Source organism: Echiichthys vipera (genome assembly GCF_963691815.1).
Source record: "Echiichthys vipera genome assembly, chromosome: 7".
Classification (NCBI taxonomy): Eukaryota; Metazoa; Chordata; class Actinopteri; order Perciformes; family Trachinidae; genus Echiichthys; species Echiichthys vipera.
In genome coordinates, this window is record NC_139832.1 from 20,102,344 (window position 1) to 20,126,505 (window position 24,162).

General features: G+C 41.4%; 2 protein-coding genes across 3 annotated transcripts in view; one reads left to right on the forward strand and one right to left on the reverse strand.

The window, feature by feature from the left end:
* Positions 1 to 10,915, reverse strand: part of cecr2 (CECR2 histone acetyl-lysine reader) — a 40,244-nt gene extending 29,329 nt beyond the window's left edge. The window contains exon 1 of the mRNA XM_083916542.1: positions 10,729 to 10,915. Coding sequence (XP_083772668.1) covers positions 10,729 to 10,851 — 123 coding nt within the window. The 5' untranslated portion in view covers positions 10,852 to 10,915. The remainder of the gene's footprint in view (positions 1 to 10,728) is intronic.
* Positions 10,916 to 15,617: 4,702 nt separating this feature from the next.
* Positions 15,618 to 24,120, forward strand: slc25a18 (solute carrier family 25 member 18). Of its 2 annotated transcripts, none has more exons than XM_083916576.1 (10): positions 15,618 to 15,755; positions 16,877 to 17,239; positions 17,502 to 17,627; positions 18,898 to 18,953; positions 19,186 to 19,276; positions 19,651 to 19,766; positions 21,149 to 21,335; positions 21,707 to 21,870; positions 22,454 to 22,529; positions 22,639 to 24,120. In XM_083916576.1, exons 2-10 carry the CDS (start codon positions 17,220 to 17,222, stop codon positions 22,778 to 22,780), a joined length of 978 nt encoding a protein of 325 aa, XP_083772702.1. In that variant the 5' UTR covers positions 15,618 to 15,755; positions 16,877 to 17,219; the 3' UTR covers positions 22,781 to 24,120. The 2 variants fall into 2 exon arrangements, with proteins under 2 accessions (XP_083772702.1, XP_083772703.1); XM_083916577.1 differs by having other exon boundaries at positions 17,505 to 17,627.
* Positions 24,121 to 24,162: the final 42 nt, after the last annotated feature.

A 24,162-nucleotide genomic window follows, 5' to 3' on the forward strand; every position in this document is an offset into this window, starting at 1 on the left:
CTCGAGAAGGGGATAGGCTAGAGGGACTTCTAATGGGTATGGGGTAGTGGGACAAGTGACGGCAATGAGGATGGGGCTTTGGGGAGAGACAGACAGAGAGGCTAGTCCCTGAAAATGCCAAACACAAGACTGGAGGCGGGATTGGCTAATGTAGATTAAGCTGGGTTGCAGGGGTTTGGCAGGTAATGATGAGGGAGAAGATATTTCCCAATCCATCACCAGAAGCAGAAACAAGAATAAAAGCTTAGCTACTGAGATATTCAAGGCTCTGCACACCCAATCAAGTGTTTTCAGTTACCGGTACTCTAAGGTTGAAGTTCAGTGTAGCTTTATGATATCACTATCTCTATGAACTAACTAAAATGATGACAGTTTAAATTGCACCAGATGCAACAAAACCTTCAGGTGAATGAGGGACCTGTCACTCTGTACACAAACACAGTCTTAAAAAGAGGTCTAATTAGACAAATATGTAAAAACATTTGTGTGGGACAACTATTGGTCTGTAAGGAGGCCTTTAAAAGTCTGTCCTTTATGTTAAAGAACCGTCCACACCAAGAACGATAAATACAACCAAATAAACCAAACTAAAAATAACTACAGTATGGTGGTTTGGCCAAGGCCTATGCACTCCAGCGGATACGTGGCCTACAGCAGATGTTTCGACGTAAGATTACAGGAATGTTTACAGTAATGGCATACATATTTGTGAATTTTGTTACATTTTATGAACCTAAAAATAAGGTTATTGTTTACAGGGCTGTCTCTGGGGAATTCTGTGCCAATGACACTGCTGCACACAGAGCTTCAGGGATAAAGCAATAGCAACCAGGTGGAGATTTAGATAATTTGCCAATTAACCAATGACAAAATAATACATTTAAACAATAATATATATATATATATAGTATTATATATAGTTTATTCTATATCATAAACAACAACATACCTACAACATCACCTTGAGAATATGTTCTTCATAGGTGGCCCTGAAAATTAAGTGTTTTTGTAAATAAATATCCAGTAGGCTCCAAGGTGTTTTAGAAGACTGTTATTTTTTATATGGAAGTTATTTTTATTCTACAGCACCTCTTGAGTCATTTAAGTACATACTGCTTTCTGGTTCCAGAAAGAGATCATGTATGAGATAGAGACAGAGATAGCAATCAAGAAAGCTAAACCGACACTGTTTTTGGTTTGGCATTGTGGTTACATAATATAATTTTAAAAAAGCAGGCTATACATTTCTAAGAACCAGTCAGACATTTAGGTAACGGTACAGGTGATAGACCGCTGAGATGGCATTGACGGGAGTGAAATGATCAGCAAGATGTCTCAAGCATATAAAGATTGTGACACTGAACTGAACAGCAACAGCCATTCTTCTCACACCAGGATTGCGACGAATGCTTGCTACTGGGACAGGATTTAAACCCGACTTCTATAAAAGAATGATTTCTATAACACAAATGGCTTATTTAAAATATTTAAACATGATCATATCAGTCACAAAAACAGCACATAGGTCATTAATCTTCATATTGAACTAAAAGTGCAGAGTCTACAACCAACCAAGGCTTCATCCCAGTACCCCTATATGACCGCCTCTATCGCCCATCTTTTTGAATGCCATCTACATTTCTCAAATGTGCTCTGAGAAGTTGTAGAGAGGAGGCTTCCACAGGAGAGGGAAACGTGGATACAGTGCAGATGGAGAAGTGTTATCACACGCGTATAAATGTCCCAAGCACGTTAATGCAGTTGAGTGAAATTTATAATCTGCAAATTACTTCATAATAGTATCCTTATTATTTGACATGACATTCTCATGACAGCGTGCTAACATTTGCTGATTAGCAGCAAAAGCAAAGTACAGTTGAGGCTGAAGGGAATGTTTTAGTTTAAGGATCACCAAAGTCATCTATTCCATCCAATAGTTGCTGATATATTTCCAACTGGATTAGAGCCTAAACAATATATCCCTAAGCCGATATAGTCTATTATATAGATTATTATAGTCCAGCGCTGTCGCTGGACTATAAGGGAAGAAAACACCCAGACTTTTTTCTATTTCTTTACACCAATCACTATGGTCTTGGGCGGCACTAAGCCTGATAGTGTAAATAGAAGGGGAGGAGAATGCCTGACATATGAGGCTTTATCGCAGCACTGTAAATCGGGCTAGAAATTGACTGATACTGGACATACAGAATATATAATAAAGGTATTTGTTTAGGAAGACATCCTTCTGGGTGCCTTTGCATAGTCATATTGGTGTACAACTCACATAAAAAAAAAAAATCTATTTTCATTCCAGCACAAAATTCACTATGTTGGATGCCATATTGATACCAGTAATCTGTTAAGTGTTCCTCTCTAAAATCGTTCTCAAAATTCTCATTTCAATCAGAACCTAGGCTAGATTAAACTGATGGATGAACTGACAGATCTACATCCACAGAGCCACGCCGCAAACATGTCTGAAAATATCTCTACCCCTTTTTATGCCCATCCTCAGATTGTTCTGTGGCTTTGTCGGCCGATTTATGTGAAAATTATTTTCAAATATCAAAAATATAAACTAACAAATGCCACAGTCAGAAGACTCTATTAAAGGGGCATGTACACCAACAACTGCACGAACATGGTAATTGTATAGGAAAAACGGAAAACAAATTGCGAGTCCAATTTGAAGGGTTATAAATTTCCCATGTCTCTTAGCTAATCACTAGATTAATAATGATTATCGCAGAGGCAAACTTAAGTCAGAGTTCACAACATAGACTATGACTGGCAGCCGATGAAGATATATGGAATAAATGCATGACGAGGTGCCAAACACGCTGCCAGTGGAGCATGGAATGGGAAGATGACAGGGATAGAGGTCCTTGGCATGAAGGACTATGTCTGGCAATGAAAAACACATTATTGAGGATCCAGCAACAGAGGCCTGCAGCATCTGTTGGCTATGGGATTTTAGGCATCATTTCACCGACACATGGCCAAGAAATGAAGCATACACCACAGAGACTTGAAGCAAGGCAAAGGGGGCAGACATTGACCCTGCCTCCTTCCTGCAGACCACTCTCTCACTCTTTCATACTAATATGTTTTCACTTCCTAGCTAACTGGTTCTCCATCTCTAGGACACTTTTCTTTGCTTCCCCATTTCCCCTTCACTCCCAATCATTCTTTCCTCTCCATCTCCCCCACTCAACTATATCATCCACACACCCACCCACCGACACACCCACCGACACACACACACAGCTTTCCTAGCACACTGCTTGCAGCATGAGGAGAGTCGAAACCAGCAACAGTGAAGTGTATCAGCAAGGGAACAATGTGCAAGAGGCTGTTTTGTAAGGCTAGCCAAGGAGATTGGGGGAAGACTCCATTACCACTGACCAGCACCATAGAAAGAAAAGAGCTGCCCTAACAGTACCACACCAGTCCCGTCAGACTCACTGAGTCTGTCAATATCCAACCTGGTGGCAGTTTCACTGGGTATAGAAACATTGGTCTCAAATGGGCCATTTATAAAAAGTCTCCATTATGAGAAGTGAAAGAAGAAGTGTGTTTAAGGTACACTTTTACAGTAGATCAGTGACGTGCAGTCAGGAGAGGCAGGTGGGGCTGTGCCTCCCCTGTCATCATGAGAGGAAAAAGAAACAAAATAATAAAATAAAACAAGTATTAATATTTGTCCTCTGGACTATGATGTGTTTTGACCATTTTTATAGTAAAAATCGCAGAAAATTCTGTATTTCCTGCTTAAATAAACGGAGTCTCCTTCAGAGACGAGAGGTTAGGCATGGACAGCCGAGCCTAATTGCTTGATCACACAAACTGGATTGAGCGTGTGCAAATGGCGCGTGCTTGTTCCCATTTCTGTGTATATTTACAATATGATGGTTGAGGACACTTTTATCTAATAAAAGTATACGTCTTCTTTTCCATGGTGTTCAGTAATGTTTTTAACGTATGTGTGTAATATTTACATCTTATTGATGTGACATAAATCCTCAGGGAAAATGCTTGCCTTGAGGCAGGCAGTACCTCTGCATCAAGGAAGGCGGCGATAGTGAGCAGCCTGTTAGCCTGCCACCAGCCAGGTAACGGTGAACTCTAACCCGTGTGCAAAAAGTAAACACAAGAAGTGTGCTGTGCGACGCTGTAGAGCTTAGCGACAAGCTGTCAGTTCTCGCCCTGACAATGGAGGATTTGATTTCTAAACTAAGGGCGCACTCACACTGTCCTTCCACACCGCGCACTGGGCTTTATGGTACTTGTCCCCCCTCCCTCTCCCCCCGCGCCCCAGGCCCGTTTGTACTCACACTGCCTGGGCCTCGCGCAAATGCTTCTCGCTGTCCATACGTCATCACGCCGTAACACGTCACACGCATTGATTGACGTCATCGCGATAGGTCTCTTTGTTTACAAATCTTTCAGTAGACCTCTGAGTTTTTGAATCTTTTCATCCGACCAAATCTGCAGTAAACACTCCACCTCCGCATCACACCAACGTGAACCTTTCGCCGCCATTGTTGTTGTTGTTAAATATCCGTGCATGGTCCGTCCTTCAATAATAAATGAAGTCAGAACCGCCGTAGGCATCATGCTCGTGCTCTTGCGCGCGCTCGTAAATGTGCAAACACGCTCTACAAAAGCCCACCTCTCTCAGGTGGGCCGTGCACTCACACTGGTCAAACGCACTAGGCTTTAGCTGAAAACCCGGTTTTGGCCCGGTGCAGAAGGACAGTGTGAGTGCGCCCTAGGACATTTTTCAAAGCTGGACTTTCAGTCAAAGCAAGAAGTAATTTACAAGTAAAGCTAAGATATACTGCAATATACAGTGGCACTGGTGTTTAAAATGGTTTTCAGCATCCTATTCGCTCCTTTACTCTCATCCTATCCTATTGGCATCCTACTGTATGTTTGTAAATCTGACCCAACCCTCACTGCACGTCACTGCAGTAGACATGTAGTCAGTTTCCTCAACCATCTTGAGTTCTCCATTCACTGCAGCTTGCACTGACAAAAAAAGCTCAAAGTCATTCTAGAGATGCACCTATCCAGTTTTTTCCTGATCCAGTCTGATACCGATACCTGGGCTGAGCGTATCGGTTGATACCCGATGCCGATCCGATACTACTGTTTAATGAATGAACCGTATACCTTTCCATGTGAGTGAAGGCATCAGGCTTGACACATCATTTAGCTTTGTTAAAAAAAGGTAACAAATTAACACAGATATAAATGTACTTAATAATATTTATTAAGAAATAAAGTATACATTAGGAGCAAAAAAAATTAAATAACATGTAAAGTGCACTGCGAACAGATATTTTAAAACGTAATATAAAACCCTAACCAGAGTTGCAAACATAGTATTGAAGTGACTAGATCGCTGTAACTGTATCACTTTGTATGAATAAAAAAGAAATTACTTGATCGACCTCATTCATCCGAGATTCGATCCGGGAAGTCTAGTCTAGTCTAAGAGCCTGCTCACACTGTCCTTTTGGCCGCGGCCAAAACCGTTTTTTCAGCTAAAGCCTAGTACCTTTAAGCAGTGTGAGTGGACCCGCTCCGCGCTCAACTGCGGCCAGCGGATCGCCACGGCCCGCTTGAAGGAGGTGGGCTTTAGCTGAGCCGTTTGCACATGTACGAGCACGAGCGTGCGCACGTGTACGAGCACGAGCCCTACGGCAGTAGCGTTATGTCCGCCTGTTCGGACATGTAAATAGAAGGACGGACCATGCGCGGACATTTAACAACAACAACAATGCCGGTGAAAGGTTCATGTTGGTGTGGTGCGGAGGTGGAGTGATTACTGCAGATTTGGTCGGATGAAAATATTCAAAAACAGTCGACAAGACGCACAAAAACTCCGAGGTCTATGAAAAGATTTGTAAACAAAGCCACACACGCGCGATCAATGCGTGTGATGTGTTACGGCGTGATGGCATATGGACAGCAAGAAGCATTGGCCGGCCCTGGCAGTGTGAGTACAAACGGGGCTGGGGCGCGGGGGGGAGAGGGAGGGGGGACAAGTACCCTAAAGTCCGGGTCTCGGTCCGGGAGGACAGTGTGAGTACGCTCTTAGAGCGTACTCAGGGTATCGGATCGGTGCATTTCTAAGACATACTCTACTTAACTAGTTCTTCATGTTTTAATGTGATTACATAGGCAACGGGACATTTACACTCTACAATTGAGCTCCCCAACTAACACCCCACACACCCTTATTACTCATCTCCCATAGGTGACACCAGAGGACAAAACCAGAATAGATATCTAACAAGGACATACCCAGAAATACTGTGACATGCAGAGTTGGTAGAGGCCCTCAGCAGTCACAACATTGACCTCTGCTGTCTATAATATAGGGACAGGATGGCAAATACTGACAGGGACAACAGCAGCCAATAGTAGACACTATGTCCACAAGAAAGGTCTGATGGTATGTCAGAGAATGTTGATACTAAAGCCCAGGACACAGTGAAATCACTCGACAACCCACACTCCATCTTGACCAGTGACAGCCACTTCCTGCCTCCTTCCATGCCTGTTTTCAGCCCTGATTCTTGGGTGATTTAACCTACACATCCAAAGATAGGATTGCAACTGCAAGTAACCAACACTGCCAAAACATTTTCATGAACCGAAGTGAAAAAGAAGTCAAGCAAAGGCACAGATAACTAATAGAGACAGACAGCCTAAAGTGCAACACTTAAAGACAGTGCCCAGACCAGATTGTCCTGTTGCTGGTATGTGGCATTAAGCAAAACAAACTGCCTGACAGTTTCCTCTTATTCCTACAAACACAAAGTCCTCAAAGTAAACATGTTGGATCAAAACGTCCTCACACTGTAACTGGCCAGTGCTGACTACTGTTGTACATTACTCGAGTGCCAGAAGTTAGTGTGAATATTTGAGTTTACAAAGCCACAGAGCTGTAAGAACTGGACTAATACAACTGGACTTCATGAGCTGATGTCTTAGGGTGCACTCACTATGTCCATCTGTACCGTGCCCAAACAGTTCGTTTGACCAGTGTGAGTGCAACCGCACTGAGCCTAGCTGCGGCCTGCTTGCCGGCTTTTGTAAAGCACGTTTGCACATGTACAAGCACGAGCGTGAGCACGTGTACGAGCGCAGGCATGAGGCCTAAGCCGGTTCTGACGTCATTTTATGTGCGCCTGTTCGGACAAAAAAAAAAAGAAGACAAAAATTTTTAAAAATAAATAAATAAATAAACAAAAGACGGACCATGCACAGACATTTCGGATTAAAATATTCAAAAACAGTTGGACAACATGCACAAAAACTCTGAGGTCTATGTTAAGATTCGTAAACAAAGCGACGCATCGCGATGACGTCGATCAATGCGTGTGACGTGTTATGGCGTGATGGCGTATAGGCAGGCAAGAAGCATTTGCGCGCTCACACAGTCCATCCGTATCGTGCCCTGTGCTTTAGGGTACTTGTCCCCTCCTCCCTCTTCCCCCGCAGCCCAGGCCTGTTGGTACTCACACTACCTGGGCCACGGCGCGAATGCTTCTTGCCTGTCCATACGTAATCACACCGTAACACGTCACACACATTGGTCTTTTGGCCACATAATGGAAAGCAGCGCAGAAAACATGGTAACGTTTTTGGCTTTGTGGTTTTTTTTGGACTCGCAAGGTCCGTCCTTTTTTCTATGTCTGAACAGGCGCACATAAAATTATGTCAGAGCCGGCGTAGGCTTCGTGCTTGTCCTCAAACACGTGCGCACGCTAGAGCTTGTATATGTGCAAACATGCTTTACAAAAGCCCACCTCTCCCAAGCGGGCCGTGGCCGGCAAGCGCACCGCGCCTAGGTGCGGTACGGTTGCACTCACACTGGTCAAACGAACCAGTAGTCCAACCGTGGACGGTACGGATGGACAGTGTGAGTGCGCCCTGAAAGATAGCCATCTTATGGCCACATTCAGAGACAATACAGACGTAAAATATAAGGCACTGGGCATAACATTTAAGAGTTTACCGTTGTTTGAACCATAGACTGTGGTTTGAAAAGATCTGAGTTTTAAAAAAACAATGTAATTGTCATTGTACCTCTTCCTTATCCATGAAAAGGATGTCTTACTGACGAAAGATTTGATCATAATCGTTCACACGTTCAACTGTTGTCTGTTTTGTTTCAACGGAGCGTTTGGACCCGGAAATTGTATATTGAATGGGTGTTACGTCAGACTTAACGGCCGAATAGACCTTTTTAATGGAATTCCATTGCTAGGCAACAGCCTTGGTCCTTGTTAACTTCCTGTCAGCTGATGGCATTCACATTCACTGCAACAGCAAATACAATGGGACACACTAAGAATGTTTATGTTTGCATCTTTGAAATGGACTATATAAACATAGCCAGATTTAGTCACCAAGAACGCAAGGCATTACGGCATGGATATAGAATGAAAGCAGAATGAACATTAAACTTTTTGTTGTAGTTATTTGACTGGTTCAAAAGAAAATGGGGCACAGAACTGGGCATTGACCATAGAAATGGAATAACTTAGCCTCCTACAACGGTCAATCAAATATGAATACCAAAAATTATCAAAAACGGCGAATGAAAAGCTAACTGGACACTGGTAGCAAACCCAAATTAGCCTACATGGATTGAGTATCAAACACTCACCAAGTGTAGGACTCAAAGGATGGTTTCAAGGTGTTTTTGCTCTTTCACACAGAATTATGGGGGTGTTTTTTCCCAGAATAACATCAGTTATAATAGATTTGAATGGTGTTTTCGCTGCTAAAAGAGTATGCAATCCATCCATATGCTGAGGACACGGACACACACAAACACACACACAGCCAGCCACACACACACTTTATGAGTGAGAACTGACACTTAAAAACAAAAGTTGAACAACATGATGAGATAAAATAGGCTCTACATATGTTTCAGCACTGACACTATATTTCACAGACACAATTGCTTTAGTCCACTGACACAATATAGTTCCATTTTCCTTAGAAACATTTTATTATTTTCCACTGGCTTTTAATCAAATAACCTAAAGCAGTAAGCATCTATTCTAGCTATTATTATAACTACAGCTGCGGGTGATATTAGAAAACCAAATGAGCTATTATGACCTTGAACACTCGATTGTCTGATTGAGACGTCAAAGTATAAGACTACTACATCAATCTCAATATTTCCTCGAAATCCAGCTGAGGTGGGTGTATCCCATGTGATCGGCTTAGTGATGCGGTTAAAGGCGAATACATCATTTGAACTGGGTAGCAGGCGGCCAAACGACCCTCGTGTTAAACTGATCGGCTCAAACCACAGAATTAGTAAAGTTAAAATCAAGAAGCTGCACCTATCAGTTCTTTGGAGCTGCATAACTTATTAATAACTTCAACAATTAAGCGTTTTCGCGTTAATCTAAACCCTATTTTGAATAGAAATGCAACAGCACAAGACCCTTAAGTTCCATGTAAACTAGGCGCAATGTGATCCCCCATCTGGCTTGCAGCACCTCGTTTAATAACAAAGCGATGCCTGCGCGTGTTTCTCTGCCGGAGGGGGTGGGGGTGAATGAGTGATGGGGACTGTTGGTGCGTGCTGTTGACCGTAGCAATTTCTTTAAAGTGCAACCATTCCTCGATGGATTAAACCATACACATTAACTCTGATGTAATAGTACTTGAATAAAATACGATACGTGGTAGACTACTGTTTAGTCAGAATACAGCTCAAAGAAAGGGGTCGGGGGGTCGAATCGGGTGATAAAGTTGTATTATGTAATTGTGTTGTAATAAATTTCGTGGATTCTCTGATAGAACAGAGAGCGGGCGGGCGATCTCACATTTTTAAGTTACTGTAACTCAATTGATAAGGGAAACAAACGTCTATACGCATCGCTTCTTGTAACAAAACAGGACTTGGGCGAGCAAACAATGCATGAACAGCATCTGCGTCCCTATGGCTACCCAAGCCAGATGGCTTGCAACTGCAAGACAATAAACTCGAACACACGCCATGAACCTAACTTTGTATGACAGAAAAAAAGAAACAAAAACACAGCCCCACAGGCAGCACGACAACATCTTAAGTTATGGTGCGACTTTTCGTACAATATACAAATGTACACAGTCGCATAAATATAGTCTAAAAGGGTTACCAATTGAAGTTCCATGTATGTTTTGTAACTTTGTCATAAAAACTGGTAGTTTTTTGTTTTAATTACATGAAATAAGATGGCTTTTAAACATACGCATGCGGCTCTGGGCAAATGAAAACAAACGACTGGCACATGGTTTACAAAAACACCTTTATCTAGAGTTAGCCTACTCACATTCGTGGATATGACGTTAAAGCAACACGTATCGTCAGTATGGACATCGGACCATTAAACGATATCATGACTGATATATTCAACTGACGTCTCTTATGAGTTTTAAAACTTTAAGTCTCGGCATTAGCAACCTAGGGTTAGCTTTAGCTGTGATAGCGAGCTGGCTAGCTCATTACCTAACAGGATTGCCTTGGTAACGAGAACGAAGGAGAAGTTCTCAGGACGCTGCTAAGCTGGTTAACCAGATACATAGTTACACAATATGAGCTCTACCGACCACGAAGACAAAAAAGCTGACACAAACAACTTTTCATTTCCGTAATGAAATACATTAATGTCACTGCAAGCAACCACATTTTTAATTTACCTCTATTTCAAAGTCTGGAAGGTTGAACGCTGTCCTGAACAGCGAGCAGAAGTGGGCTATGGCGGGGACTTCCCACCAAGACTGGATGTCTTCCACAGAAACTGTAGTACATCCCTGGGACATTTTCGGACTTGAAAATGGTGTAGCGTTTGTTTCTCACATTAGAAAGTAGTTTCTTTAGCGACTTATGTCTCTGTGACATTACAAATCCAACAAAAGTTGATGCTGTAGTCCTGGTCGGACAGTTGCCATTGAGACCCGGGGAGCGCTACAATCTGTTTCAATCAAGACAGTCTAACCGGAGCTGAACAGATGGGAAGGGCGATACCACCGCACAGCGAGGAGGGGGGGAGGGTTTAGTTGGCTCTGTTAATTAAACTTTATATGAACATAAGTAATCTTCATAGCGCCGCATGCTGATATTTTATTACAATAACTTGTAATTATTAAATATGTGGTGTTCGATTTGTCTTTTCGTTATGGTAGCAAAAGCCTAAAGTCAACAGTACCTCCCCCCATTGTCTTGATAGTGCAGTGGCCGTTTAAAGGGAATGCTTGTGAATGAATAAAACAACTAAAAAGATGAACCAGTTATGAGTCAGGTACCTAGTTTGAAGGCACACCTGTGTGCTTTTCTTCTGTGCAGAGGTTTCAATAATTACTATGTGGACTATTTTGCTATATTTTGGTTAATTTCCTATTGTCAACGTCTTTACCTTCCAGCCTTCCGGCGTACTACTTAATGCAACAATAACAAGTTGTCAAAAATCCTAAAGGCTCATCCCTAATCATTGTCGGATACAATAATTGCCAGATAGCTACAATTACAATTTGTAAACAACAAGGTTACAAGCAATTCACTACACAGGGGCTCCCCCCATCGCAATATGTGAAAAGTGCACGTGAGACAGCAGCGATCAGTGACAGTGAGTGGCAACGAAGCGGCCACTGTTTTCAGAGTTAGATGGTCATGCACATTGCACATATCTCTTATTATATTCCACGTGATTTTTAAAACATCATATCAGACTAACACATTTCCCAAATTGTCTTGGTCAGATGTTTGCCGAGAGAATACACACCAATGTAGTATAAATATAGGGCAACCAGACATCAGTATCAGAAAAAACACTTACTTGCATTTTATCCTCATAAACTTAGATTGAATCAACCCAAAATGTATACTTAAAAGTTTAATGTTTAAATCATTTAAATCACCATATATACAGTATATAAGGTTGACATACTTTCTTAAATTTCCTTCAACTAAATGAGGATTAAACTGAGATAATTGTTTTTGGTGCTAAGAAAGAAAGGTCTAAAGTCATCCAACACCTTCAATCACTGTCCCTGAAAACCTCAAATAAAGCCAGAAATCTTGGGGTTATTATGGATTCTGATTTACATTTCGACAGTCACATCAAATCAGTAACAAAATCGGCCTACTATCACCTTAAAAATGTAACAAGACTTAGAGGGCTCATGTCAGCTCAAGACTTAGAAAAACTTGTCCATGCCTTTATAACCAGTAGGCTAGACTACTGTAACGGTCTCCTTGCAGGTCTTCCCAAAAAAACTGTCAGGCAGCTACAGCTTGTTCAGAACGCTGCTGCTAGAGTTCTAACAAAGACCAAAAAATGTGAGCACATTACACCAATTCTTAAATCATTACACTGGCTTCCTGTACGTCAGAGAATCAATTTCAAAATCCTCCTGCTCACATATAAATCACTACATGGTCTAGGGCCGAGGTATATCACTGATATGCTCCCACTACATAAGCCTTCTAGATCACTAAGATCCTCTGAGACCAATCTGTTAGTGGTTCGCAGAGTAAACTCAAATCAAGGGAAAGCATCTTTCAGTCATTATGCAACAAACAGCTGGAATAAACTTCCTGAAGATTTGAGACTTTCACCCACTCTGACCACTTTTAAAACTAGACTGAAAACTTTTATGTTCACCTTAGCTTTCTGCTAAATCTTCGCACTTTTAACGTCCGCACTGTTTTGATTATTGTCTATGTTTTTATTCTCTTTGTCTTCCTGTAATGCATTTGAATTCATGACATGTTGTGCTGTGAAGCACTTTGAGTCTGCCTTGTGTATGAAAAGTGCTATACAAATAAAGCTGCCTTGCCTTGCCTTGCCTTATATAAACACCAAGACGTAAAGCCCATTCAATCTCCCCTGATAAACTACTTTATTATTTGTAACATTTTAACAAATAATTGGGCAAATAAATTAATGCTGGCAAGAGAGACCAATAAATTGAATGGCATTAAATTATTAGGTTTCTGAGATGTCCTGCGTGCAAGTTGACATTTTAGCCTAAAGGTGGTGCAAGAGGAAAGCTCATGAATTCTCCTACATCGACAGAGTTCATGGAGCCCACATTTAAGTTTAATGTACACACATTATACTTATATTTCACCATATACATTGTTTATATTATACCGTATATTATACAATCATTTTTGAGTAACTTTGTAATAAGTTGGCACACACACAAAAACACAAAACTACTTGTCCACTCGTCTTGACCCATCACTGTGTCATAGAGAAGCACATTTGCTTGTTGCTGTAGTAGCCTAGTGTTTGCTGTCAACAATTAAACCCAGGCCCAAGCTGTTGCCATTGTAACACACTTACAACACAGACTGAGTGTGTTGTGTAGAGTTTAAAGCTTTAGAAGGTTAACGTTAAAAAGAACCAATGAACAGCAGCTGTCATGTTTCTTGACTGTTGCGATCACACACTTGTAATACAGACGGGTGACATTAAAATGGCCTTGGCACATATTCTACAAGTCTCCGAACTTTACTGGAGGGATGAAGACCATTCTTCTCAAAGCTATTGATTTGGTGTTTTGATGATGGTGGTTGAAGACGGTGTCTAACAAGTCACCAAATACAGTCGGCTCCATTTTCAAGGGGCCATGAACATCCACAGCAAATATCATGACATTCTGACATATTTTGCTTTAGACTAAAGTCTTGCACAGACCAGCTGACCAGCCACCATCACCACCAACCTCAGACTCTGCCGCTCTAGGGTATGTAGAGTATGCATGGCTAAAATCGCAATACATCTCATGTGCAATGGAGGGCAGAGACTACACCACACAAACTGGTGACTATTGCGCGTAACTTCATTCAATCATTAGTGCCTGTAGACTGGTTAAATGTGTGTAACCACTTCAATAAATAAAATGTTGATAAAATGTTGTAGTCTTTGGTTGGATTGTAAACCTGCACACTCTTCCATTGTTTATGGGAACATAAGGTAACATACGTCCCATGTAAGGTTGTGATGTCGCTAGGCAAAGGAGTAATTTCACTATACTTTATTTAAAACTGAGCCACATGGGAAAGCTCAACATTCAAACTCAAAACTCAGTGTGCTGTGTTGGTAGCAGAAAAGACATTTGGGGATGCTATTGCAAGTGTACTGTATCTTTAAATACTAATTTTCTAGCCTTCAACTTTTTTGTCCTCAAATCTAACTTAACTTTATTCATCAAGAAGGCTCCCTACTGTATGTAATTTAATTATATACTCACTGCTATTTATTCTCATTTAGGATAATGGAGCTAATGTCCTAATTTTGTACTACCCTGGCATTGTTGGTGGACCATTGAAATACAAAACCTCCAAAGAAGAGCTGTCCAGTTAGAGCATTAGCATAAACAGGGCTGGTAAATAAGGCAGTGGTGAAACTTTCAACTGTCTATTTTTATGGATTGGGCAGAACACAGGAAACCACTACAGTCAGATTATTAGTCATTTCCAGTTAGAAATACATTAATGGTCATTTTTGAGGATCCACATCTGACTTGCAAGGCTTTGTAGTTTAAGAGAAATCCATGCATACACAGTGAACCAAAATCCACCCCCTGTATTTTAGTTTTTCTGTCACCAGTGGTGCAGTGTAACGAAGTACTTTAACTCATGTGCTGTACTCTTGGACAAATTGTCACATAGGTACATACTATTTTATACATAAAATAGCAAATCCATTATATACAAAATATATCACACATAGGTTCCACTTTTACTTCTGATTCTTTACATTCATTTTCCTAAAAATACTTCTATTCTTGTACTTAGGTAATATTTGTAATGCTAGTTTTATTTTTACACTTTGGTATTGTTACTTTTACTGATGTAAAGCATCTAAATGAAGGTTTATGGTACTCTTACATAGCCAGACCTATCTCCACAGTGCCAGAGTATGGTCTGGCTACGCTAACTCATCATTCTGGGATAGGGGGGCGGGCTCTGTGGGTTGTTTGTATTTGTATATAGTTTGTTTAAAGTTCATCTTTAACGAAATACTTTTCCTGCGGATGAGTCAAATGATCACTAAAAGTGATTGTTTTTTCCATCAGTACGAATCAATACAGCAATCAATGCTCATGAAAAATAGTTTAGGGTCACTACTGTGTTGCTGTGGCAGTCACATGCTCTTTTTGTTGATGTCCTTATGTAACTTTCTTGTCCTTTATTCAATTCTACACATTTTCCGATATAAATGAGAAAAACAGTGGTAATCATATTGGTTGGTCACTGTTACCTTGGTAGTAATTGTAAGTCTGTGAACATTTGTGGAATCCAACATGAATAGAGATATTATGTAATACTGGGCCTATTGAATAGAGAGTTCAGTACTGATGCTTACCGTTTTTTGTTGCTGTTCATTTTGTATATATTCTTAGAAACAATTCACATTGAGATATAACTCTGGGTATTGGTCCCTGCTGTGTCTGTTGTGTGCGTTGTGTCACCAGCATGAGTTTATGTTGAGTTGTGTTAGTGGAGAGCTGTGTTACTGGGGCTGTGTCACACAGGGAGTCAACGGGAGAGGGAGGGACTTAGGCAGCGGGACAATGCTGGTGTTTGTGCAACAGCCCCTGAGTGGCGGCTCTCTCTCTCAGATCGCTCTCGCTTGACTACCATTGCTGCAAGCATTGTTGAAGTGAAAGGAAAGTGGACAGCTTGATCCTGTCTGTGGGATGCACCAACAGAGGTAAGACCACCATTCCCCACTGCTATATCTCTGTGATGGAAGGAGATGAAGTCTTTTTTAAAGCTGTCTTGTGGGGGCTTGTGCAGTGTGAACTGTGAGCGGGGTGTTCCAGTGCAGTTTTTGGGGAAAGCTGAGGTCTAGGAGCTTGAGGTTGGCATGGGGTGAGGCACCCTTGTTAGTGTTTTGGCAGGGTCACTACTGTGTGTGAATGGAGCTGAGCTGAAAGAACATTTTAGCAGAAAGAGGCTCAGTGAAAGGCATGTGTAGAATGTGACTAGGATCCAGCAATGGAAAAGACAGTATAAAAGGTACATAAACAAAAAATCATATTTGGAGATGAGGAAGTTGAGGTGATGGAAAAACTGTACAAAACTAAATGAGAAGATGAACACAGCAAAAAATGTATTGTTTCCTATACTCTCTGAGAAAAGGACAGGCGAGGATAGACTGAAGGTTTACAGTGGTAAAAATAGAGGCAGAATGGAGGGGGAGAGATTAAGAGACAGATTAATTAGGGAGCTGAGGGAAGGGTGAAGTCAGGAGGGGAAAAGGCAGAAAAAGAAAGAAGAAACAGAGAACATAGTAAATGGAAGCATGAGCTGCGAATCCAAGATAAGGGTTCAACAGCATTTCTATTATCTGCCACACACACTTAGGGTTAGCCTGCAAACTATTGTAATTCCAGAACCCAAAAAAGAAAATACCTTGATAGACAAATAACTTCCATTCAAATCTCCTATTCAGTCCTTTGTTAAACGCCAGATTCCACATGCGGTAAATGAATACCAGTAAGTCCCTAATTTTCAGTTGTGCCCTCCTTGTTAGATCAAATACTCTTATCCCATTCAGCTGCCAGATTATAGAGACTCAAGATGTTCTGTCTCGGTGCCGTAGTCCTGGAATATACCATTTATGAATGACTTAATCTGGATTTGATAGAATATATAGTTAATGCGAGCTGTGTCACTCCTCAATCACAAAGGTACACTCCTTACCGCTTTATAGTGACATAACAAATGTCTATTCAACAGGGCTTTGGGAAAGACAAGCGTCCCATGGAATAGAGAGTACTCTCTCTAAATATATTCAATCCATCAACTGCATGTGTTTTGTGTTTCCAGGCAGTGGAGGAAAGGTTGGGTCTTGGTGTGAGGTACAACAAAGCAAAAAGGCCGGCCAGCAGACAAAGATCCAACATCAGTGGTTTTTGTCCACGACAGATAAAAGGGCGTCCACCCCTGCTGTACCAGGGAGGAGAAGGAGGAGATCCATAGCTGCCACATTAAAAAGAAGCAGTAAGCTGCATTTGTGTCGTGGGTGGGCAGGTGAGGGTTTAGCTTTGGTGACAACTTTGGACTGTGTGCCGAAGCGTGGGAGGGGAGAGGAAAAGGAAAAGGAAGACGGAGAGGAGGGGTTGGTGGAGGAGGAGACGAGTGGTGGGCCTGGAGCCCAAACACAAGCAGGATGGCAGAGAAGAAAGTTAGGTAAGTATCTTTACCATGTATGTTTAGCCTAATGAACACAGATCAAAGCTGCAGCTGCGTTAATGTTGGGCTTCTACATTCTCTTTGTCTGTGTTTGTGTGTGTGTGTGTTTGTGTGTGTGTGTGATTGTTGTGATTGGTGTGCCTGCTTAATTTGTATCTTTGTCCCTGAACGTACGTGTCATTTGCATGGCTTGCGTTGGTGACTTCATTTAAATGGCTCTGTGCATGCATGTGTGCGTGTGTCTGTGTTGATCCCTCAGCAGCCTCCCTGCTAAGCTGATTAATGGGGGCGTGGCAGGCCTGGTTGGTGTGACATGTGTATTTCCTATTGACCTGGCTAAGACCCGCCTACAGAACCAGCAGGGCGTCCAAGTCTACAAAGGAATGTGAGTAGGGCTCCCCTGGTCCGATTTAACAGGACGCTGTCATTGATCTACCACATAAATAAAAATAAGGGGTTTCAAATTGATGCTCGTTTTTGGTCTTTGCATCCCTGAACAATAGTTAGGGAAGAGCTACAGATAAATGTTTTTTTTCTGCATGCAAATGTAACCAATGTCAAAGTCTCTAAACTGGAAAACTATTTCAAAATATCTGCTGGTAATGAATGTGCTCTGGTTCGCAGCTCTCTCTAATTTGAGCAAACAAACACAAACAAAAAGTCAGAATTATCTACACGATGCCGACTCACATACTTTTCCACTGAATCTCAGAGGGAGGAGCCGCACAGCTACACACACTCTTCCCATATTTGGCCCAGTGTTTTTGTGAGTCTGTACAAAACTCACTCAAGGGATCATATTAGGGGAATAACTGTATGCAGTGTGTGCTTTGGTGTGGTAACTTAACCAAAACCAGACAAAAGTTAAAAACCAATGCGCTAAAACTATTTCAAAATCGATCACCTCAGTTTTGGATGAAGTTTGAATCAGAAACTAAATCAAAAGAGAAATGCAGAGACAAAAGCAGATTCTGTGTCCTTAAAAGACACACGACCCCGAATGGTTAACTGCGCACATCTGGTGGGCATCAATACTGCCGTGTGGTTGGGCGGGGTCGTCCTGTGTTAACCAGTGCATTTTAGACTGTGGTTTTCCTCTATGAGTCAGAGATGGAAAAAGAGCTTGTTCCTTCAAGGCCAAATCACGAGGTCGGAATTTTTGCTCTTTGCGAAGAAAACAGGCCTGCTCATTTGACTCCACTGCTCTCTGTCCAGTTTGTTACTGTCACAGAATAAAGGGTCATAGAGTATTTGGATGAAGGTCAGGCTAGTAATGATACTACTGATTTAAAATTAATGTCTGTCAGAAGGGTTAAACATATGAACATTGTTATGGTGAATTCTAGGACCCAATGAAAAACAGAAATGTCTTTTGTCTCCTTTTTCTCTTGAAAATAACGACCTGTATAATTGTTTGTATAAGAATATATTAGAATAGAAATACTTTATTGATCCCAAGCTGGGAACATGCAGTGTTACAGCAGCATTACACACAGACACATCAAAACAGTAATATAAAAATACAATATTATTACAGTATTATTATATTGCATTGTTTTTATTTTCAGTATAATTTTTGAACCAAAAACAAAGGATTTTTCTATCTTATACTTGTAAAATGGAGATGTAACAATAAAGGAATCTTGTCTTTAAAGGCTGGACTGCCTGGCGAAGACAGTCCGCTCGGAGGGCTATTTTGGATGCTACAGAGGTATTCTTTGCATTTCTAATCCCTGTGAAAAACAACACTACAACTGTGCTTTACTATAAGCTTAATCTGTCCACCTACGCTGTTGTTTCCCCTGTGAGCACTCAATCTTTTTGTCATGATAACTGGTGTGTACTGCTTTTCGACATGAGCCATAAGCTGTTGTAGGTTCTATCATTTGTGTGCCTCAGGGGAAAGTGCTTGTCCCTGTCATGAGCCTGTTCGTCTTTTCTAGGTGCAGCAGTGAACCTCACTCTTGTTACACCAGAAAAAGCCATCAAACTGGCTGCCAATGATGTCTTCAGACAGAAGCTCTCTAAGGATGGGTACATTTATTTTCACTTTCAATGATACATCATACAATGAAGCTGCATTAAAAGCATCTAAAGCTACATCATAGATTCAGCTGAAAAGTTAATTCCCTTTAAATTAATTGCATTACAGTAGATACTGTTTTTTTAGTCTTACAAATTCCTTATCTAGGACAATCAGTAACAAATGTGTTTGTTCATCTTGTATTAAGACATACATGATTTAACGAGTGCTGAGTGGCAAAATTTGACAAGCATGCAAACTAATCCTAACAATCTAAAGCATGTATTTGATCTTCTAAATAATTTTTGACTTGGAGCTTGTTATTAAAAACAACTACTTTTGTCAATGCTTTATATCAGTAACTCTATTGGAACACTGTTTTCAGGTATTTGCCCCTGTGGGGAGAGGTATTGGCAGGGTGTGGGGCGGGGACCTGTCAGGTGGTTGTCACCACTCCCATGGAGATGCTCAAGATCCAGCTGCAGGACGCAGGAAGGCTCGGTGAGTTTGGTCTATGTAATTGGAGTTGTTCCTATGCCAATACCAGAATCTTAAATGGCTCTCATACTGCCTGAAATGCTGGTATCAGTATTGGCAAGTACGTAAGTCTATATACCACGTAATTCAGCTCTGAAAAAAACTACTTAAAGTAGTTTATGTTCTTTTTTTAGTCTCAAATAGTTATAGAGTAATCTCAAACTAGATAATAAAATAAAGCTCTATGGCTTCCATCCTCTGTATTTGTTTGTTTTACAAACCTAAGCCAGAATTTGAAAATCCACTGTGGCTATACCACTGTTGTATTGGCATGTTTATTTAAATAACCAAGGAACTTCAACAGAAACCTTTATTTTGTGAAAAAAGCAGTGAGCAAAATTAGAGAACACTTTCAGATACCTCCCAGTTATTGGTGTTAATCTGGCACCTGGTGACAATTTACTTATTGTTGGACACACCCTATTTATCTGGCAGCTCTCCTGTTTTTTTCGCAAGATGGCAAGCCACTCTAAAGTGACTGAAACCCTGAGACAGCAGGTTGTCCAGATGAAGGCCAAAGGGATGACCCCCTCAGCCATTGCAAGAGAGGTTGGGCATTCCAAGTCTGTGATTTTAATAATATTGACATTTTACAAGGACACAGATTAATTTAAGACCCTCAAAAAGGCTGGCCATCCACGTAAAACAACTGCATGAAAGAACAGGATTATGCAAAGACTCTCAATGGGGAATCGGCTGCAGCTGGAGTTGCTCGCCAGTTCAGTGCTGAACAGGGCAAGGATCTGTCTCAGCTAACAGTGTCTCGTCGTTGAAGAAAATTTTGGCAGAAAGCCCACTCTGCAGTGACCAAACCTCTCATCAGCAGAAAGAATAAAAAGGCTAGACTTGCCTTTGTTGAGGAGCATGTTGTGTGGACAAAGGAGAACTAACTAATGTCACTCAAAACAAGGGCCTCTACACCTCCTATTCATTTTTGAATCCTATAGCCCTAAGAAATATTGTTTAACCCTTCACTTCTGACACAATGGTTACTGTTCCCTAAATTTGCTCACTGTTTCTTTTCACAAATAAAAGTTTTGTTCAAGTGCCTTGGTTAATTAAACATGCATAGTACAGCATTGGTATAAACAGAATTTCAGAATGAATCAAGTGTTAATAATTTGTTCTCAAATGTCGATCTACTACCCCCTTACGTCTGGCACCCCTGGTTGAAAAGATGAAACCATCCATCTTTTGGACTTTTTAACTTCCCATTTACTTTTTTGTCAAAAATGGTAAAACCAAAGGTTGGTAGCCCAGCCTTTGTTCAGTTAAAGTGATGGCTGCAGGATTACATTCACTTGCATGTGTTTTCTAACCTTGGACAGTCTGTGTTTGACCATCAGCTGCCCAGAGGCCTGTTCCAACTCCAGCTCAGGCGGCTGCCCCTGGTCCAGCTCCGTCATTGGTGGCCCCCCCACCAGCACGACCGAGCCCTCCAACTCGGACCTCAGCCACCGGCATCACTGTGGAGCTGCTAAAGACTCGTGGACTGGCAGGCCTCTACAGGGGGGCCGGAGCCACCTTAATGAGGTCATACATACAAAGACATAAACACACACACACGCAAAAAAGGCAATTTTTTGTTGTGTAAATTATGTCATACTGTAGTTACTGCACTTTGTCTTCGTAGGGCAGCATAGTGACATCCTTTCATTCAACTCTGTCATCCCTACTTGAATGAGTGGATTTTACATTGCATAAGTCAAGCTGCGTTTGTTGTATTTCCTGACACCTCTGCCAATCAACATTGATCAATACATTCCTGCAGCTATGTCTGGCTGCTATGCTGCAGTTCAATGGGGCCATGTCTCTTTCTCCCCGCTTCCGTCCTGTGATTTCCCCATCTTCCACTTTGTGTGTAGTCCATCCCATGTTTCCATTTTGTAAAACATATTTTCCAGGGATGTCCCCTTCTCAATGATCTACTTCCCGCTGTTTGCCAATCTAAACGCGCTGGGCCGGGAAAAAGTGGGAGATGTTCAGGCCCAGGCGCCATTCTGGCAGTCATTTATGGCAGGTTGCGGCGCAGGCTCAGTGGCAGCTGTGGCTGTAACGCCACTGGATGGTAAGTGAGAGAAAGAAACAGTTAGAGCGATGGCAGGGTGAATGGGTATCTAAGTCTCTGATAACGATGTAACGATGCTTCATTGCAATTTGATACAGTATAATGAAATGTTTTAGTAGATACTCAATAGTTCACTCAATAGAGAGCAGAATATTGGGATTTCAGACACAGCAATCACACAATGTTCATGTTCAGATCTATAAGATGCAATGCAATGCATCATGGGATCATTAGCAGAAAAGAGTGTTCAATGTACAGGCCATGGACAGTTTTGTTTTATTTTGGAATTCTTGAGGGCACACCAAATTGAGATACAAACGGTCAGATAGTAAACAAAGTACCCTATATAGAGTACATATACTGTAGATATTAGATAGGGAGTGATTTAAGATGTGTTTGAGGGACATTACTGAGTCTTTTCTCTGAGCTTTTGAATTCTTGTTTTAATATTACACTCTATGCTAGCATTTACCATTATCCTGTGTCTGTGGCCACGGTGGCTTCTGTTTGCTTTGACTGACACTCGGCCATCTTTAAACTGATGTAATGACAGTGCAATTCTGTGTTTTAAATGCCTGTACAGTCATAAAAACTCGTCTGCAGACCTTGCAAAAAGGTGCGGGGGAGGACACATACAGAGGAATTGTTGACTGCACACGGTAAGATTTTAGTCTGTAAGAAACATTTGTTGCACTGATATTTGATACATTTATATATATATTCTATCTCTGTTTTTACTCCCGGTGTCTTGTCTGTGTACTTCTGCAGGCGTATCATGATGCGGGAGGGCCCATCAGCATTCCTGAAGGGTGCAACATGCCGCGCTTTGGTCATCGCTCCTCTTTTTGGCATTGCGCAGGGTGTCTACTTTCTTGGGGTAGGGGAGTCGGTGCTAGGTTTTCTGGGATAACAGTGCTTGGCATTGGTGGCGTTGGTTGTGTTGTCTCTGCTGCTTTAATCTGCAGTTGAATGAATGACGCAACTGAGTGAACACTTAATACAGAGAGAGGGAAATACGGCCACAATCTGCCAACCAAAGGAAGAGGAATGGTCTAAAATACGAAGAGGGTCTATTTACTAATATGTGGACCAATGGGTTCACACTAATCGTGTTTATCTAGGTCTTTACATGCTGTCAGCAGGGTTCCGTAGGTTAAACAGGGTCATGTGAATGTGTGTGACTTATCTGAGGGTATGTGTCCCAAGTTGTCTGGGTTATTCCAGTGTGCTTGCTGCAATATGTCTGGGGCTGTTCCTTTAACCTGAGAGGGATGATTTTGCCTGGTTGTTAAGAGAGAGCTGCTGCATGTTGTTTGAGGCTGCCAACTAAAATGCCAATCTGACCATTTCAACGGTCATGACGAAGAGCTGTGCATCATCTCATGTAAGTAATAAATTCCCCGTTCAATCTTTATCAGAAGCTTAAGACTGCATAATGTTTGATGTCAGATGTGGCTATTTGGCTTGATGTGACAAATGCCAATCATTTAGATTTCAATTTTTGATGTGTTACTCTGGAAAAGGAGCTTGATCTCCTCTTGCCTATCCTGTTATGCATTCCTCCCACTCCATCCGTGAGGTCTGAGTTGTAATCTTGGATTCCTTTAGTGGATTGGGAGGTGCTGGCTGACAGAAACTCTAAGGTCATTTGTTAATCTGATGGTAATGCTTTAATCCAGGCATTAGTGTACAATACACCCTAACACACAGCTCACTTCCTGCCTAAAGGCCACAGGTTAGACTGCTGGGCCACTGTCTGATAGCCTTGACTTCCTCTTCTCCACACAGCTCGGAAGAGTTTATAAAACCTGCAAAAAAGCCTAGAGCTGATTTATTGCTTAGTTACACATAAAAATACTTTGCTTCAAATGATGTGCGCACAATAAAAAAAAAATGCAATTAAAGCCTTATCATTGCTGATAGTTTCTAAAGCATCTAAACTGTAAGGTCTTAAATTAATTCATGGGATTGGTGGTGTTGAAACATTGATTCGGTACTTGAGTCCAACTTAGCAAGGACAACTATATTTGTTAGACCCATGGAAGGAGTATGGCACCTTGTCTTGCCAACTGTTTGCCATTACTTAAGTCCACTGGGTGGCACTAAAAGCTTTTTTTTACATTTTTAATGCAAGAAAACATTTTGATGTGGCTAGTGTACCTAGGCTACTACATTTCCTCATTGTAAAGTGAACATAGCCTGAGTAAACTTTTGTTTGTTACAAGCTGTAAATAAAGATATCTCATACGTGCTGATTCCTCTGTGTCACACATTTATTTTTGGGGGTTTTGT

What these genes read in the sequence shown, in the direction of transcription:
- slc25a18 (XM_083916576.1), top strand. Translation starts at nt 17,220, where the DNA reads ATGGCAGAGAAGAAAGTTAG. An exon ending in ATGGCAGAGAAGAAAGTTAG is followed by an intron (nt 17,240 to 17,501) that starts GTAAGTATCTTT and finishes TTGATCCCTCAG; the next exon opens with CAGCCTCCCTGCTAAGCTGA. An exon ending in GGAATTGTTGACTGCACACG is followed by an intron (nt 22,530 to 22,638) that starts GTAAGATTTTAG and finishes GTACTTCTGCAG; the next exon opens with GCGTATCATGATGCGGGAGG.